At 30.9% G+C, this 17,109-nt stretch overlaps 1 protein-coding gene across 7 annotated transcripts in view; it reads right to left on the minus strand.

The window, feature by feature from the left end:
* LOC143201430 (uncharacterized) overlaps positions 1-17,109 on the minus strand; it is a 108,023-nt gene that overhangs the window by 70,758 nt on the left and 20,156 nt on the right. The window contains exon 1 of one of the 7 annotated variants that reach the window (XM_076412495.1): positions 13,628-13,808. The exons of 3 other annotated variants lie outside the window; for them this stretch is intronic. In XM_076412495.1, the coding sequence (XP_076268610.1) occupies positions 13,628-13,775 (148 nt within the window). In that variant the 5' untranslated portion in view covers positions 13,776-13,808. Of the gene's footprint in view, positions 1-2,866; positions 3,078-8,720; positions 8,939-13,627; positions 13,809-17,109 lie in introns of those variants that run through there. 3 more of the 7 variants (XM_076412492.1, XM_076412497.1, XM_076412505.1) reach the window with 3 other exon arrangements.

Raw genomic sequence — 17,109 nt, forward strand, 5'->3', positions numbered from 1 at the left:
CAGAACAGAACATAGTCGCTGGGGGCCAGATCTGCAGAATGCGGTGGTTGAGGAAGCAATTCAAAGCCCAATTCATGGACTTTTGCCATCGTGCATTGTCTTGGTGAAGCAGCACTTTCTTTTTCTTCAAATGCGGCTGTTTTCGACGATTTCGTTCTTCAAACGATCCAATAACGTTTTTGTTTTTGTTTTAACAATAACAAAAGTGGCTTCACTCAAAATGCTATAATTCGTAAACTAATGATCCGACAGCTGTTAAATGCATACACGCATCTTTTGAGGTCTCAGGCAGGGAACTTTTCAATTGACAAATAAAAAAAATAGACTCAAAAGTAGAAGGTAACATTATGCGACATTTAGTGAATAATATTCGATGATCAATGATGTAGGTTTAACGGGATTCTTTCGTGGTAAAGCCATCACTCCATAAGACTACTGCGATTTCTGGATGAAAATTTGAACTAATTTTGACAAGCTTTTTGTGAATCCACCTTTACTTCAGCACGACGAGTCTTGCAGATGCGATCAAATGATAGTCGGATATGACATGTCCAGATTATGCAATAGTCGAAGCGTCAAACCTGCTTGCGTCCTTAATATTACGAAGTTTCTAAAACATCTATAGTTTAATGCCTTTTTAAAAGACAACGTCTTTTCCATTGACCAAATCTGTCTCATTTTGATTTTAATAATGTAATTAATTAGTAAAATTATTTATCACAATATAATTAATTGTTTCCATTACAGACACTATTTCCATTACGTCACACTTTTATCTCAATTTTGTAGAAATTTTAATTCATGTAAAACTTATGTTCTGTCTATATCTTTTTCGTTTAGATCTTTGTTAATGAAAGCTTAATGAAGCTTTCCAAACAAATTAAATTGGATTTTGTCAGAATACAGAATACTACAAAATATTCAATATACCACAAAAATGTAAAAACATTTGAATGAGAAAAAACTCAAATCTTTCAGTAATAGATGAAGAGTAATGTCTAACATTGCAAGGAAGTTTTAATTGTCACTTTAAATTTTAATTCTCGGTTTTTAGTTGGCTGGTCTTTACTTTCATTATTTCTTTTTACTATTTGTGGTTTTAAAATTTCTGAATATTTGAATATCTTAAATAAACTCATAGTTTGTAACTTTTCCAACAAGAACAATAATTGCATTGTAATGCTAAAATTATGAACTACGTATTCGACAAAGGTTTTACCATTAAATTTCAAATTAACTGACTTTTCATAAGAAAGCACCCATTGAGTGAGTCAAAAAAATTATATATATTACATATATTTTATAAAATTTACCAAGTATAAACGCTCTATAGTATGGTATCATTGAATAAGTATGACCAGGGATATAAAACTTTAGAGCTATCTGTTAAACAAAATTGAAATTACTTTTATCTCAACCTTATATACTATAGTATTATATTGTGCCATATAATTAATTATTGCTTTAATCTGCCAGTATGAATCAAGTATTTTATGTCGTATTTTATAATTATGTGCCAATATAATTATTTGCGTAATGCTCCAATATAAAATGAGTTAAAAACATAGTCCTGAATTGACGTCAATATATATGCATACAAATATTTTACAATGATCGAAATGTCAATCATTGTGTTGATAACTATTAATTTCTTTCACTAAGCTAAACCGTCAATGAGAAATATTATTTTAGTGTCATACATTGTTTGTGTGAAGCTATTAAACTTGAGGGACCACCATCGCTGATACACACCAAAACATTGATTCGTTGCTCCTTTTTAATCAAAATTGAACCAACATAAACACCTTATGCTATTATTTTGTAAACGCTCTATTCGCTTGCTTTGGTTCCGTCAGATTTCTGGACATTTCTAAATCAGGAAAACTGCTTCGGGGCCAGAATCGAAGCAAAAAAGACTTTTATTTAAAAAATAGAGTTTAGTAACTGTTGGAAAAACCGTATCATAAAAGCACGTCTTGATATAAAGAACAAAAGCCTCCTATTCGCAATTATATTATAACTTTTATAATTATCGTAAACCCAATATTATTTGTCACCTAAAGACCGCTATAAATTTTATCACGAATCTTATATTCATAAAACTATATCAGGTTTTTATTTCAAAATTCCCAAATAATTATCATTTAAATGCTTGCAACAAGAAAACAATCAATAGACGTATATTGTTATTCCTTTAGAGTATATTGTTATTAAAACTCATTGTTTTTTTACTTGATACTTGGTAACAGTATTAATGTATGCCAACTGTCTTGAATTATGAAACATGATGTCTGACTGCTTTTATCAGAAAAACAAATAATATAAAAATACCAATTAAAATAAAACGATTGTTAAATTCATCACGCTGATTAGAATTAAAGTTCACAGAAACTCACACATATTTTTCTCGTTTATTCAACATTTAAGTTCATATTAAATATACATTAATAATATGGAACATCATATTGCGTTGAATTCAAAATTGTATTTATATTAATTCGAAAAATCGGAAAAGTATGGCTATAAAACAATAGCAGATAAAATAGAAGATATTATTCTAGTGATATAATTTAAATACTGTCTATATCATTGATAAACTATAAAATAAAAATTAATTATGTGGGACATCGTATGATAATGAGTTCATCGAATGTTTTTATTTCTAAATTTTATGTTACACATAAATAATTTTTAATATAATAATATACTGTTTTCTTAGTTATTTTTAATTTTTTTGCTGGATCACTAAACGATCATATCGAGCAAAATTATTAATAACAATTACTGGTGACATAAATATACAAAGGAGTGTAAATATGAATTAAAATAATGAATAAAACCATTTAAAATATAAATAAATACTTACAATCATCTGTCAAGCCGTTGATTAATTTCCTATTTCGCAAATCTCGTTTGCACATTCTTACCGCGACGCTCAAGATGAATAACACCAAAATGGCTAAGGGCAAGAAGTAGATGACTTCCATTTTTTCGAGCTGGTGCTGTAGCCATCGGAAAAGTACGAATAAACGGCCGGGAAGCCTTTGCGTTTGCAGCACACAGCGAATGATCAATGCGACGCCATACAATGGTGCGGAGAAACGATAAGATAATGCTAAATTATTTGAATAATAAAACTCTAAAGTTCCATCATATTTACCAGAAGATAAGGTAACAATAAAATACCTTGCTGTTTGTTATTTTGCCGCATGTCGGATTTTTCAGAAATGTTGAATTCGCGAACGCTTATGTAATTAAGGGTGTGTCAATTAAATATTTTCGGTTTTCCCTTATAGAACTCTTTAAAATCAAATACACTTATTTAATGAAGCTTTATTATATTGCTCTTGTTATAGTGTAACATAATATGGGTTAGTATTATAGTGTAACAGTCTGTGGAACAATCTAGATATGAATATAGATGCCTATAAATTAGTTTTAAACGATTTTTTTTTAATTTGAAGCTTTATTGTGAAAAATCGGTACAGTGTATTTTATTTAAAATATTATACATCGGTACCCGCTACTTTTTCTCATTTTTCAGGCAATTTATGGATTCTATATAGAAAGAACGATATATCTTTTGAGGAAATCTACGAGTCGACCCATTTTTTGGTATCTTCACGACTCATATGTTGGAAGAAGTAGTAATCAGAAAGGACAAGTTATAGAGAATACGGCGGGTTAGGCAGCACTTTCCATTTCCATAATTTCAAATATGTTTTCACCGGTTCTGCATTATGTGGTCGAACGTTGTCATGCTGAAGAGTAATATTGTTGTGTCTTTGTTCGTATTCCGGTCATTTTTCCAGGAGTGCTCGGTTCAAACGAATCAATTGTAGTCGATAACGATCCCATTGATGGTTTAATTAGGTTTTAGCAGCTCATAATATTCACCACACCAACCTGATTCAATCAAATACAGGACATTAGCTTGAGGCCACGGATATTCGGCTTTGCCATTGATGTTGATGCATGACCAGATGGTCCCCATAATTTTTTTTGCTTTTGATCATCGTGGACCCGCTTTGCATCACTAGTAACAAAGCGATGTCATAAACTTTTCCGATTTTGCCGTTGATTCTGCATTTCACACATAACCAAAGCCAAAAAAATTATAAATATCCAAGCTTTTGAATCATTCTCAAGTTCTTGAAGTGATTTAAAATAGTTTATTATATTTCTTTCAACAATTTTGCATATTATTATTGCATTTTACAGGGATCATCATTGAGTAATGCTTTCAAATCCTCGTTTTCAAATTTTTTAGCTGTCCAGAATGCTCTTGGTTTTCGGTGTCAAAATCACAACTTTTAAAAGGTTAAAATCAGTATTCACATATTAAAACCGATGGAGCATGGTTGTCATAAGCTTGACGCAGAATTCGATAACTTAATTTACTTAATTAATTCAATAACACTAATTCGGAACTAGCTACAACTAATTTAAAGCAAATCAGGTGCAAAAACAGGAGTAACATATAATATTAAAAAGAGAGATACAATTTAATCACGTATGAAAAGAGTCTATAGAATATTAACTAGACGCTGGCTATACATAGAAAAAATTAAAACTGGTCTGGTTACTGGCGTGACTGCGATCGACAAATTTCCTTGTTGAACTTTGCACTCCTGCCTTTTGGTCAAACATAATTATAACCAATCACAAACATAAATTTAAAACACCATACCCCAGCAGGACTGTTACCCGCAACAGTAGGAGGACCGTCCGGTAGCTTTGACCACTGCGCTAACCACCCTGTCAAGAAATTTATCAGTAAAAATTCTGACAAAAGACATATAATCGGTAGCTAGGCACAGAGGAAAAGGCTCTAGAATCAACGATAAATATTGACACTGAGAATCTGTTATAACTTTTTATAAAATGTCATTTTCTAATTTAATAATTAAAATTTTTAGTTCTACCTGTTTAAAGGAAATCCTAAGGTTTTTTCAAGACATTCTGAATTTAACACATGGGCTTAAAAGTTTTTTTTTGTTTTAAGTTGACTTTATTCATCAATTTAATCTCCAATAAGAGCCACATAATCGCTTGCTTTCCACTCAGAAGACAATCCTTTTGATTCCGGAGTGAAGTAATGGATCCATTATTCATCCATTGTCTCCTATCGACTTCAAAATTCCGGCCTGTTGCGTTTAAATATGGCCAAACACTGTTCAGTATAATCAACACATTCTTGTTTTTGGTCAACAATGAGCAAGAGCGGCACCCACTTTGAACAGAACTTTGCCATAGTCAAATGCTCATGCAATATAAAACCAACACGTTCTTTTGATATATTTACGATATTATCTAATTCACGCAACTTCACTATTCGATTATTCAAACGATTTTCTGGGTTTTTTGATGTTTTCTGGCGTTACTATCTCATTTGGTCGTCCACTGCGTTCTGAATTATCGGTGTCTCTACGACCACGTTTGAAGCCAGCAAATCAACATTTTATAGTTGTTTCTGATGGAGCGGAGTATTTATAACACTTTTAAAGCTATTGCTTCGCTTGAACTTTATTTTTCCCTTCAATAAGAAGTGTAAAATTAAAACGCATAATTGCTTTTGATCCATTGTTTTGAAATTAACAAAAGTAGTGTCATGAAATTTTGACATTAATTTACTAATTGAGAAAATTGTTAATGCAATAAAACTAGCGCCAGTTATGTGTTAGGCTCTGTACTTTTCAGCAAATGTGTTACATCTACCTAAGATTTTTTCAGTACAATTGACATCAAAATTCGGAATATTGCAATTATATTCAAATATAATAAAGTAATAATTAGTTATAAAATTATTAAATACACAATACTTCATTAATTACAATTCAGATAGGTTAATTCATATAGGTCAACTTATTTATAAATACAATTATAAACATTCAGAAATACTAAATAAACTATATCAGGAAATTATGATAGATATAAAAAATTTTAACCTGTGGGACTTTTCAATAATCAGTCACGCTAAGTTATGCATGAAATAAAAGCCAGAATATTATATAAGAACAACATAAATATAAGCCACAACAAATTATGGATAAACATTAATATATTCTTTTATCACTAGATAAACCCCAACAAATAACGTGATGTACAAAAACTCACTGCATCAATTTTTAGATAATGTATATTATTTTATTTAAAAATGTATATTATTTTATATAATATTATTAGATATAAAATAATTTAGGACTGTTAACTTTTAGCTTACACACCTTAGTTGAATGCTTATGTAGATGAATAATAGCAGAAATGTCACGTATTATTCCCTGATAAAATACGTTTAATTCTTTAAAATACAATAACTATTGTTAGTTTTAATTGCTATTGTTTAAAACAGGAATAATGAAGATAAGGCCTTTCTGACACAGTTTCGTAATCATGTTTATAGAATATTTCGCAGATAGTGAAATGCGTTTGAATAATGTGAAACTACCAGTGTTATAGGATCATTAGTTGACCAAGGCATTTATTAGGTGCTTGCATGTATTGCGATTTTTTTTTGCCTTGGAAAGACATTTAACGAGAAAAATTGGTACATTATATATTTATATATTTATCGCCTAAAACTTTTCCTCATCTTTCTGGCAACATGAGGAAATCACCTCCAAAGAACGATGTTCATACATTGATTCATTTTCGCACTTGTTCACATCTCAAAACCGTGTGGTCGCCAAGATATTCTGCATCAATCTGAATGAGTAGCTATCAGAAGGCACAGTGCCTGATGAGTACGCTGGGTGCGATTCATTCGAGCAGTAATAATGTATCATTTACAATACTTGCAACATATGGCCAAGCCGTGCTTTGTAAGAGAATGACTTAGCGTCTGTTACTCACTACAACTGGTATTTTTCACAACCGTACGTCTTTGAGGTTACTCCATTGACATCGATAGACATCTGCATTAACAGTTTAATCTTTCACATCATATGTAAACGTCTATAAACAGTTAATTTATGAACTGCTAATCTGTCTGAAAATTATTTGAGAGGTTGAACTGAGTTTTCTGCTATAATATTCATTGTTTTTGAATTCTTTTGAACCTCCAGTTCATTTTTTGTCATAATACATGTCATATAGTCATGATACCAAAATCACCATTTTTAAATTATTAAAACCATAGTCGACAATTGCGATATCGCGAACCAGCATCTTCACAACTTTCTAAAAGTATTTTAATGGCTTCTAAACATTTTCAGAACTTATTTGTATATGAAGAAGCTTACCACAAGTTTAAAATTGCAACAACTGTCAACTTTAAAAAAAAGTGTAGCAATATTAAAATGCAATTGGGCTAAATTTTGATGACCGTTCTTATATTTGGAAATGCAATAAATCCAAAAACCAATCTATATCAGGGGGTTTCCGAGAAGAAACTGCATCAAAATATATTAAGACAAATTTATAACATAATAAACCTAAACCTTAAAACTCCATCTGCTGGATGTGGTTGTATGGACAGTCTGTGCTTTTGTATTGCTCTTTCTCCATTCATAAAATAAATTTAGAAAAATTTTGGATCGGTATCAGGTATTGTAAACAAAGAATCAATTTGATGGAACACTAAGCTCTAAATCTGCAATGTTGGTTCAAAACTACGACCATTCTCATTTTAAACGATTTTAGTAGCTCCAAATAATGTCATTTAGTAGAAAGGACTGAGTTTACGTTTCACCTTTGTGCTTAAATACCTGACAACTTTTACATTTTTCCATATTGCCGATGACGACTTACGTATATGTGAAGAATAGTTCTATTTCAGCGTCATATTTGAATGTGGCATGTCTCTCGTTGTCTGAATCTATTAACTCGAAGACGTTCATTGTCTTGCTCTCGACTTTCATTTACACGTGTGCTTTCAACTTGGTCTCTTATATATTATTATTCGTAAAGAGTTCTTCCGTAGTTCTGGTTAACCGATAGTTACGGACTATTTCTCCATTATGTATACGTCGACCTATATTTTCTGTTCGGCCTCGAAGACATGGAATTTTGTTTTAATAAATACACAACAGATAAATATAGTTAACATTTCAAGTTAGCAATGAAAAGACTAAGTCAGCGAGGCCGGATGAGTATAATAGTGTTTATGGAAATTATGTTCCGTTTAGCTTGATGTGTCAAAGACAGCATGTTTCAATTTCAAGAGTCTTGATTTTTTACATAATAAAATATTGAATAAGCATATAGTAACCGCCATTATTGCGGCGGTTATCATGAAAATATCACATATATACGCTAGTTGAAATCAAATATAGGTAAATCCATTCCTGGAACCTTATCGCAGCCACCTACTGGGTCTAATTGTAGTTCTAAATCATTCTTGAATCCATATAAATGCACACAAAAAATTTAATCAAACTCGGTCCAACCGTTTAGGAGGAGCTCAATTACATACACACACACACACACACATATATACATATATATATATATATATATATATATATATATATATATATATATATGTATATATATATATATATATATATATATATATATATATATATATATATATTATTTTCAAGGTCACCGGTAAGACGGCAAAGTCAGAATGTTATAACCAGTGTAAGGCTGGTAACAAATGTTTCATTCAATTGAATTTGTCAGTCAATACTATAATAAACAGTTCTTAACTCTAGATTAACTGAATCTTTGACATTTTGGAAGTACTGAAAAATTAACAGCGGTGTTGTTATACTTACAGCAATCAACAAATTCTAGCCTACCTCTTGAACGATTATTATTGGCCCTTCGAGTGGTCTCTTTTGCACCTTTACAAGATAAACGCAGCAAGACACCGATAAATATCAGTATTACGAACACAGCTCCAATAGACACGTAAACTTCTGGTCCCATCGGTCTCATTGTATGTCCTTTTTACTGTTCGTTAAGCAATGTAAATACCGTAACAGAACGAACCATCTATTGATTCCGAACTAACTACCTCAAATGCCAAACGTGGATGTTATTTTTGGGAAATGATAACACGTATCGGCAGATTATAACATGGATTAATAGATGAATAATGTATCGAACGATAGGCCAATTTATTGCTGCTTTTGTAATAAGATAAATTTATTTTACGAATGCTTGTCGGTAAAATTATATTGTAAATCTTACTGAACGTTGATGGATAAAGATCTGACGATTCGTAATCCAATAAATACAGGAGATATGCGTTATTTTGAAAACAAGAACCGCATTTTCTAACACTATATATAAAACATTTAAAATTGATATTAAATACTAATCATAACTAATCAAAATTTGATGTGCAAAATTAAGTTTGTATGAAAGTAAATTGACATCTTGTTATAGTTACATATAAGCTAATAATATTTTTGATAATTTTGATCGAATAAGTAATATTTTCGGGGAAATAAAACAGTAGTAAAAAATAGAGATTGATTTGGAAAAAGTAATTTTAATAGTAGAGACAAGATATGCCTTAATCGAAACTAAAACTGTGTATTTATCTAACAAAATATGATTAATAGTGTAATTACTTTGAGGTATGTCGAATTATATATCTTAGAATAACGGCGTACAAAATACCCGGAAAATTATTTCAGAAGTTGAACATTGACCGGCACCTTAATTTTTTTTGCTATATTTGGTTATACGATAACGAAAATCTGGCAACCTCGAGGTTTCCGAGGTTTGGACTCGTAAATGGAGATTTCGTGCAACATGGCGTGTTTTAAGTGACGGTTAATTTTTTTCCTGTGATCCAAAATTTTCTCGCATTTTCATACATCTTGTCTTTCATTTTATTTTTTCTTCAACGGTTACGTTCTCAGAACATTTCGACCCTCATAAAATTCAGTTTTAGTGCTGGAAGAAATTTTCATACATTTCCTTCCATTTGTTTAATTAATTTCCCTAATTTTATTTTTTCGACAATTTTCTGAATACTCAGAACTCTTATCATCCAATTCTCACTATCTAATCAACAGCATTTCGACTAGATATTTCTTTCGGCGCTATATTTAAATCAAAATGTCTTCCTTCGCTCCCAGTTTCAATTTTATTGGCAGGCATTTTAATTTGAGAAGCTTCGGGCAGCTCCGGTCGGATACCGTCGTTACTTGTTTTCCTCGAATGCCGTATTATCTGTAGCTACAGATTAGTCACAGAGCAACCCCAGAAGCTAGGTACCGATTGCAGTCATCAGGTTTTCGCCGCGGCAGCAGAAATGTCAATGTCTCGCCATCGAAAAAAATGAGCTATCGCATGAGCGATACACCGAATCCTGCACTATGACTATGCAGTACTGTTCAAAACGTAATTTGTTTTCAACGTCGTCCGTAGACCACATTCAAGTGTCAGAGCTTATATCATTTTGTTTTTTGCTCACAAATCTGTTCAAGGCTTTCAACAGGCGAATATTGTAGCGACCTGGAGGCATGTCGATTTTTACATCTTATAATAGCGGCCTACAAGTTACCTAGAAATATCATTGCAGGTGTGGAGCACGTGCGGTGTAGCAGTAGTGACGACCGGTATACGATAACGATGATTTGGCAACGGCAACCCCGAGAATATCTGAGATTCATTGAAGGGTTTTTTGGTCATTCGGATCATCTTTGGATCATTCGGTCACTGACCATCATTCATTTCAGATGTGTTACCATCGATTTCCCAAGCGTCTCCCAGGTAACACTGCGCCGCTGCCCTTTTATCTATCGTATTTTTTATTTTTATTCAACGTTAATAAATAATGGTCATATCATGTGACTATCACTGTTTTATCTTGTCCTACCTCTATTCACCGAGCCATAACACCACCAAAATAGATTTCTCAAATATTTTTTTTTATATTTAGAGTAGGAATTGGTAATTTATTATTTATGATAAAAATGAGAAAATGAAATTAACAATTATAACTATTGGTGGAGTATGAAAGAATTCCTTGTCTATGTAGACTAATGCAAATAGCATATTATTTCGTGTTAATTTCGAAAATCTGCGTTTTTTACCATTGAAATCTCTTTTCTGTTTTCAAGGAAGGTTTCTATTGGGAAAAATTATACCGATAAATACTCAGAAGGCTTTATTTTTAGTCTTCATATTTGAGCTATAGCAGCGTATCTTTAACAACTCTTGCACACGTTACCGAACATTATAATGGGAAAGCTAATAATAGCTTAGCTTCTCTGCTAATACTTCCTATTGCTGGTGTTTTTTGCAATTTTTCTTTTAACATCCGCACATATTTGCTGTAACAGTTTCATTCGGGTTTTAACAACTCACAATACAGTACACATTGTTGATCGCACCATATGCTCAGCACCATATACAATAAATATTATTTTCTTGTCTGTCAATAAATCTAATTGGTAAAACGTGTAGTACAAAAGAATTTTCCTGCATATCTGTTGCTGCTGAATGCTGCTGTATCAAATTCAAATTATCCAGTGTTGGGCTCTAAATTACCCTCACAGAAATAAATTGGAAAATGTAAACATTATTTCATCCCATCTTAATCTTATGGTGAATTTTGGTGAAGCTAAAACCAATGATTTTCGCAAGTTTTTATAGAAGTATTTGTTTGTTACAATTTGGTATTCATAATTAACACGCAATAAATAATTTTTGATGCATGGTTTCTTAATATTTATGGTTACTTATAATCTATTTTTAGAAATAATAGACAATATTAGATAATATAATAAAAGATAATATCATAAAATATATGGAGGTATTAAAAATCATTCAAATACAATAATATTGAGATCTGTTTAAATTGAAGCTGGAAATCCATCTCCTCGTCATTTCAGGCATAAATTTACACAGGGTGTAACAAAGCTAACTTTTGCTTTCTGAAACGTTACATTACTATGAATAAAGTTGTCTATTTTAATAGTTATATGTGATATAACCTCGAATGATAATTCGAATTCAACATTTATCATATCGTTTTTTATTATCACGGTCTTCATTTTTTTAGACATATATTTGTTTACTACATTCAAAAGATCGTTTTTGCATGCTATATAAATCTATAAGGATTGAAGCATGAATATTTTGAGCTTATAATATCATGAGTAAAACCAGTACATGCATCAACACTATAGGTAAACCAAAATATCAATGGATTGAAAGCTCGTCTTGAGTCAATTTATAATAGCTTAACATGAGCTATTAACACGACACGACAACTAACATGACAATGTTTAAGTTTGTAGTATCAGTCCTGTTGTACATGAAAATATACTGAACAACACTTCTTGTATATATATTCTTGTATATAATACGCTAACGTCTATAACTAACTAGCTAAAGAGCTCAAAATGATATGGGTATCGCAATGCTCTATTTTCATGTATTAAATTAATATTCAGTAATATTAATATTGCTATTATTGTTAATATTGCTATATTTCCAAAAAAGCAACGCGCTAAGTGTGAAAGTAATAATAATTATACTATTTACAGATATCATAAAAATAATCTGTACAACGCAAATGTGGATTGAGTTTTATTGTAGTCTATGAATTTTTTCACAGAATATTTTATCAGAAATTCAGAAAATGTCGAATATTTGGAACAAACAAACAAGAGAAGGAAAGCTGTGAATCCTTAAGGAAACATGTGATGGAAATTTCAAAGCAGATAGTTGTGGAGGAAAAAAGATAGTTGGTATGAGAAAGAATAAAATTGATATTGCGATGAGAATAGAGAATCAGATAAATAAAAACGACATTTTAGTCAAGATAACGTTGAGAACACAAAACAATGAATTGAAATAGTTAAGAAAAATAAAATTTTAATTAGAATGGAATTTGAAATTTTAGAGGACCCAAAAAAAAGAAATTATAGAAATTAAGAAATTACTAAAACCATATCTAATAGATAAATAAAAACGACATTTTAGTCAAGATAACGTTGAGAACACAAAACAATGAATTGAAATAGTTAAGAAAAATAAAATTTTAATTAGAATGGAATTTAAAATTTTAGAGGACCCAAAAAAAAGAAATTACAGAAATTAAGAAATTACTAAAACCATATCTAATAGATAAATAAAAACGACATTTTAGTCAAGATAACGTTGAGAACACAAAACAATTAATTGAAATAGTTAAGAAAAATAAAATTTTAATTAGAATGGAATTTAAAATTTTAGAGGACCCAAAAAAAGAAACTAGAGAAATTAAGAAATTATTAAAACCATATCTAATATAGGACATGGACATTAAACAGTAACTATAGATAAAGAATGGATAACAAATAAACAAAAATTAAAGTTAGAAATTTTGAGTTGAAATAAGGAAGAACGTTAAAGATATGAAGACGCGGGGAAAGTGCGGCACTTCAAAGCAAAAGTAGCTTTATAAATATATATATATATATATATATATATATATATATATATATATATATATATATATATATATGTATATAAATATATATGTATATATATATATATATATATATATATATATATATATATATATATATATGTATATAAATATATATGTATATATATATATATATATATATATATTCATATATATATATATATATATATATATATATATATATATATATATATATATATATATATGGGGTATTAAACCATTCATTCATATACAAGTATATATTACCTCTAAATAAACTGCTACCAAACGGTGCCAGCCACATAAAAGCCCAGGTTGTACAACGATATAGGCAGTTCAAAAATAAAACACAAATGATGGTGAAGAAACATATCAAGGTGGCGATGGCGCTAATGGTCAACAGAAAGGACTCCATTATTTCTAACGGGAATGACTACGTGACTGGACGAAAACTGTTGCAGATTTTTTGAAGCAGTGTTTTATGGACCACCGCAGTTTACCACCTGATAAGATAATTTTTAATCAAACATCACGAATACGTGTCTTATTTTCGCTGGATTATATTGCGCAGATATAAAAAACTTTAATTAGTGATTATATTTAGAATTTAATAACCCGTAACTCTGTCGCGATATGCGTTAATTTAGAATATTTATTGGTATCATTTAACTCTTTTGTTACGTAATTATCAAGAGGAGAAATCTAGCAAAAACAACAAAATATAGCGGTTTGAAAATATGATTAGTTCAAAACTGGTTAGCCAAATGAAGCATTAAAATATCTTGGTTGATTTGATATTTAATTTAGTCTCTCCAAAGGTTTAGTTTTGAGGACCATCAACACAGACCAAAAAGTATTAACTAAAACTGAGAAAACCCTTTCGTCAGTAAAGCATTCCAAGGAACCCCAAAACAATAATGCAGAGTCAATTAGTAGTAAATACTTTTAAAATATAATGCTTATAATTTAAAAGTAGTTCAATAAAAACCTTAATAAAACTTACACAATAAGCATCGAAAGAAAACAAATATCTGGATAAACAAATAAATAATAATATTTTGTATAGATACAAGTCATGTACAAAGTAAAATTATATTTTAAAATAAAGACCGACCTCCTTGCGGAAATCTAATAATTTGGACAGGTTTCAGTAGTCTGTTTAATTTAACTTATAAATCTCTGTTTTCTGAGGACATAGCAGGGAAATATTGGTTCCTCTTAATGTGTCAAAATTTGTTTTCCTCCTCCAGCTGGGACCTGCTGAAGCTGCACCATACTATTACATATGTTACTACGTATGAAGAAAGATCTTTATAATACAATGTATTTATAATTAGTCGTCTATTTGTAAGAGCACATTTGTTCCCAGATAAAGTATATCTGTGGATGGGGATCCAAACAAATGTGTTTTGTAGTTCAAGAATTTGCACCATTAACGCATTTGAAGAAATACATTAGCGATAATTTGCAGTGAGTTTCGTCAGTTAGAGCATATATGGCAGGTCTTGCATATATGCTTGATTGCATGATTATTAAGTGAGATTATAAAGTTTAAGGTATCCTTCAGGTAGTCAGTAGAAGTGTAAGAATAGCAGAAATAGATGCAGAAAATATTTAGAGCTATCCGTAAAAACAATCTCACGATTTGGGTACGAATGTATTTGAAGGAATAATTTCTGAAATGTTAGTGAACTTAAATTTTGATTATTATATGATGCTAACATTCAATTTAATTTAATAATGGGCAAAGCACACGGTGGCTCAGATGTAAAACATATTGAATCTGGATGATAGGAGATTATCAATTTTTTAAGTTTTCGAAGCAAAGCTCAAATGGATTTTACGTCTTACTAAATTTGATTGTGTAAATAAAAAATTGTTCCATAACTGTATTTGTGATTTCTGTGGATGAAATTTTTCAATAACATCGATCCAAAAGTTTCTAGGTTTTCAGTTCTAAAATTATAGCTTCTTTAATCAGGCTTTGTTTTCTAAGGCATCGCACAATCCAGATTGTATAGATAATTGTACTTTTTGCATACAAGGCTGCGAAAAATCAAAACTTATATTTTTTCAAATCCGTAAATTATTCAATCATAAATTAGTCTCTTAATCACGTATTAGTTGTTTTTTGTATTAAAGACATACTCACTTTTTGACACTTTGAATGGCAATTGTATAATTTTTTCCTGTTTATATATTACTATTTTTAAACAAAATGACTGATTTTTATAAATATGAAATATCTTTCCGAAAAAAAAACCTTTAGGACCTAAAATGAGTGTACAGTAATGTACTTATGTATTACGGGCATTATGTCAAAAATTACGGGAAATTAATCTGAAAATAAATTGAAAAAAAATTGTCGTTAAGTTGACATAACTGTCACTTATACTGACGCACTTCATCTTGTGTCAGATGGTTTGAAATTTTTTTAGATAAAATTATTGACTGAGAAAATGTGTGTTGTCTTGCAAGTGGAATTGCTCGATGATGTGATGGCTCGCTGAAACTACTGGAGAATAAAGACTTAAAACTAATAAAACTAATGATTGCCAAAGTGTATTTAAATATGGCCAAGATACATCGGTAGATTTAACTCTCTCTAGTAGATCGACTTCTTTAATAAATGGTGTGTGAAATTCATTTTTTAATTTATGTCCAATAAATTCAATTTTTTATAAAACAAATCTTGCTGGTTTTTGCTTCATAACAACGCATCATCCGACAAGGCTATCATTGTGAACAGGTTTAATTGAACAACTATAAGGCCAAGCGCAAAATGGGAAGCCGCTTGGTGAGGTGACGCAGCGTGAGTCACTGCGAGATTTTGTAGGTTTAAAGAATGATAACCACCACGCAATATTGCTTCGCAGCATGTCGTGACGCAGTTTTGGCTGACGTGATCCTGTGGAACGCTGTGTTCTTGTTTTTTTTTTCGTCTAAAGCCAAGGTCAGTGTTTAAAAATGGAAGAAGAATTAATCGAAGCTGTGCCGATTCTTTAATTAAAATACTTCACTAAATTATTTAATTAAAGTAAATTCTCCATGAGTCGTTCTTCATTTTAAGCACAACTTCTCAGTTACCTTTTACTAGCCATCTAGGAGATAAACATTACCATTTCAGTTTTGAATTCGTCTTCCGAATCAGATTCAGAAATACATTCCAGTTCATTCGTTACTAGTGCAGCATAGGAGTATCGGTCGCTGAGAAAAATATTGATATTTTTTCGGCATCCCTAGTGCAGCATCAATTGCCATTGTACCAAGTCTACTACTGTGTACAGCTTTATTGCGAAGCGAGAACTCTTATCATATTTGCGCCGTTTCGGCATCTGACAATTTTATCCCGCGTACACTCGCCATGACCCTTACTGGGTCGCCTCACCAAGCTGCGTCCCATTTTGCGCCCGGCCTAATATTCCCCTGATTCTTCACTTCGAGGTGTTCGTTTTACGCTGATAGAGGACATAAAAGAACGGAAACTGACATCGATTTTGATGAAACTGTATGACAATATAGAATAAATAATAAATAATTGATATTTTATTGATCTACACACGGTACTATGCTGACAGAAAGTATATTGGAAATATTTGAGTAACTCAATATCATTGCTAAGCTAGTTGAATGTTATTTCTTTCAAGCCACCTTTCCCAAGCCTTCTTTCAAAACTAAATTATGAACCAAGAATAATCAAGCAATTATCTTCCTTTGGGCAATGCATGGACAAGTTCTTGAGAAGTAGA

Source organism: Rhynchophorus ferrugineus, unplaced genomic scaffold (genome assembly GCF_030347505.1).
Source record: "Rhynchophorus ferrugineus isolate W39M unplaced genomic scaffold, kcgeb_rfMv2 rfM8, whole genome shotgun sequence".
Taxonomy (NCBI): Eukaryota; Metazoa; Arthropoda; class Insecta; order Coleoptera; family Curculionidae; genus Rhynchophorus; species Rhynchophorus ferrugineus.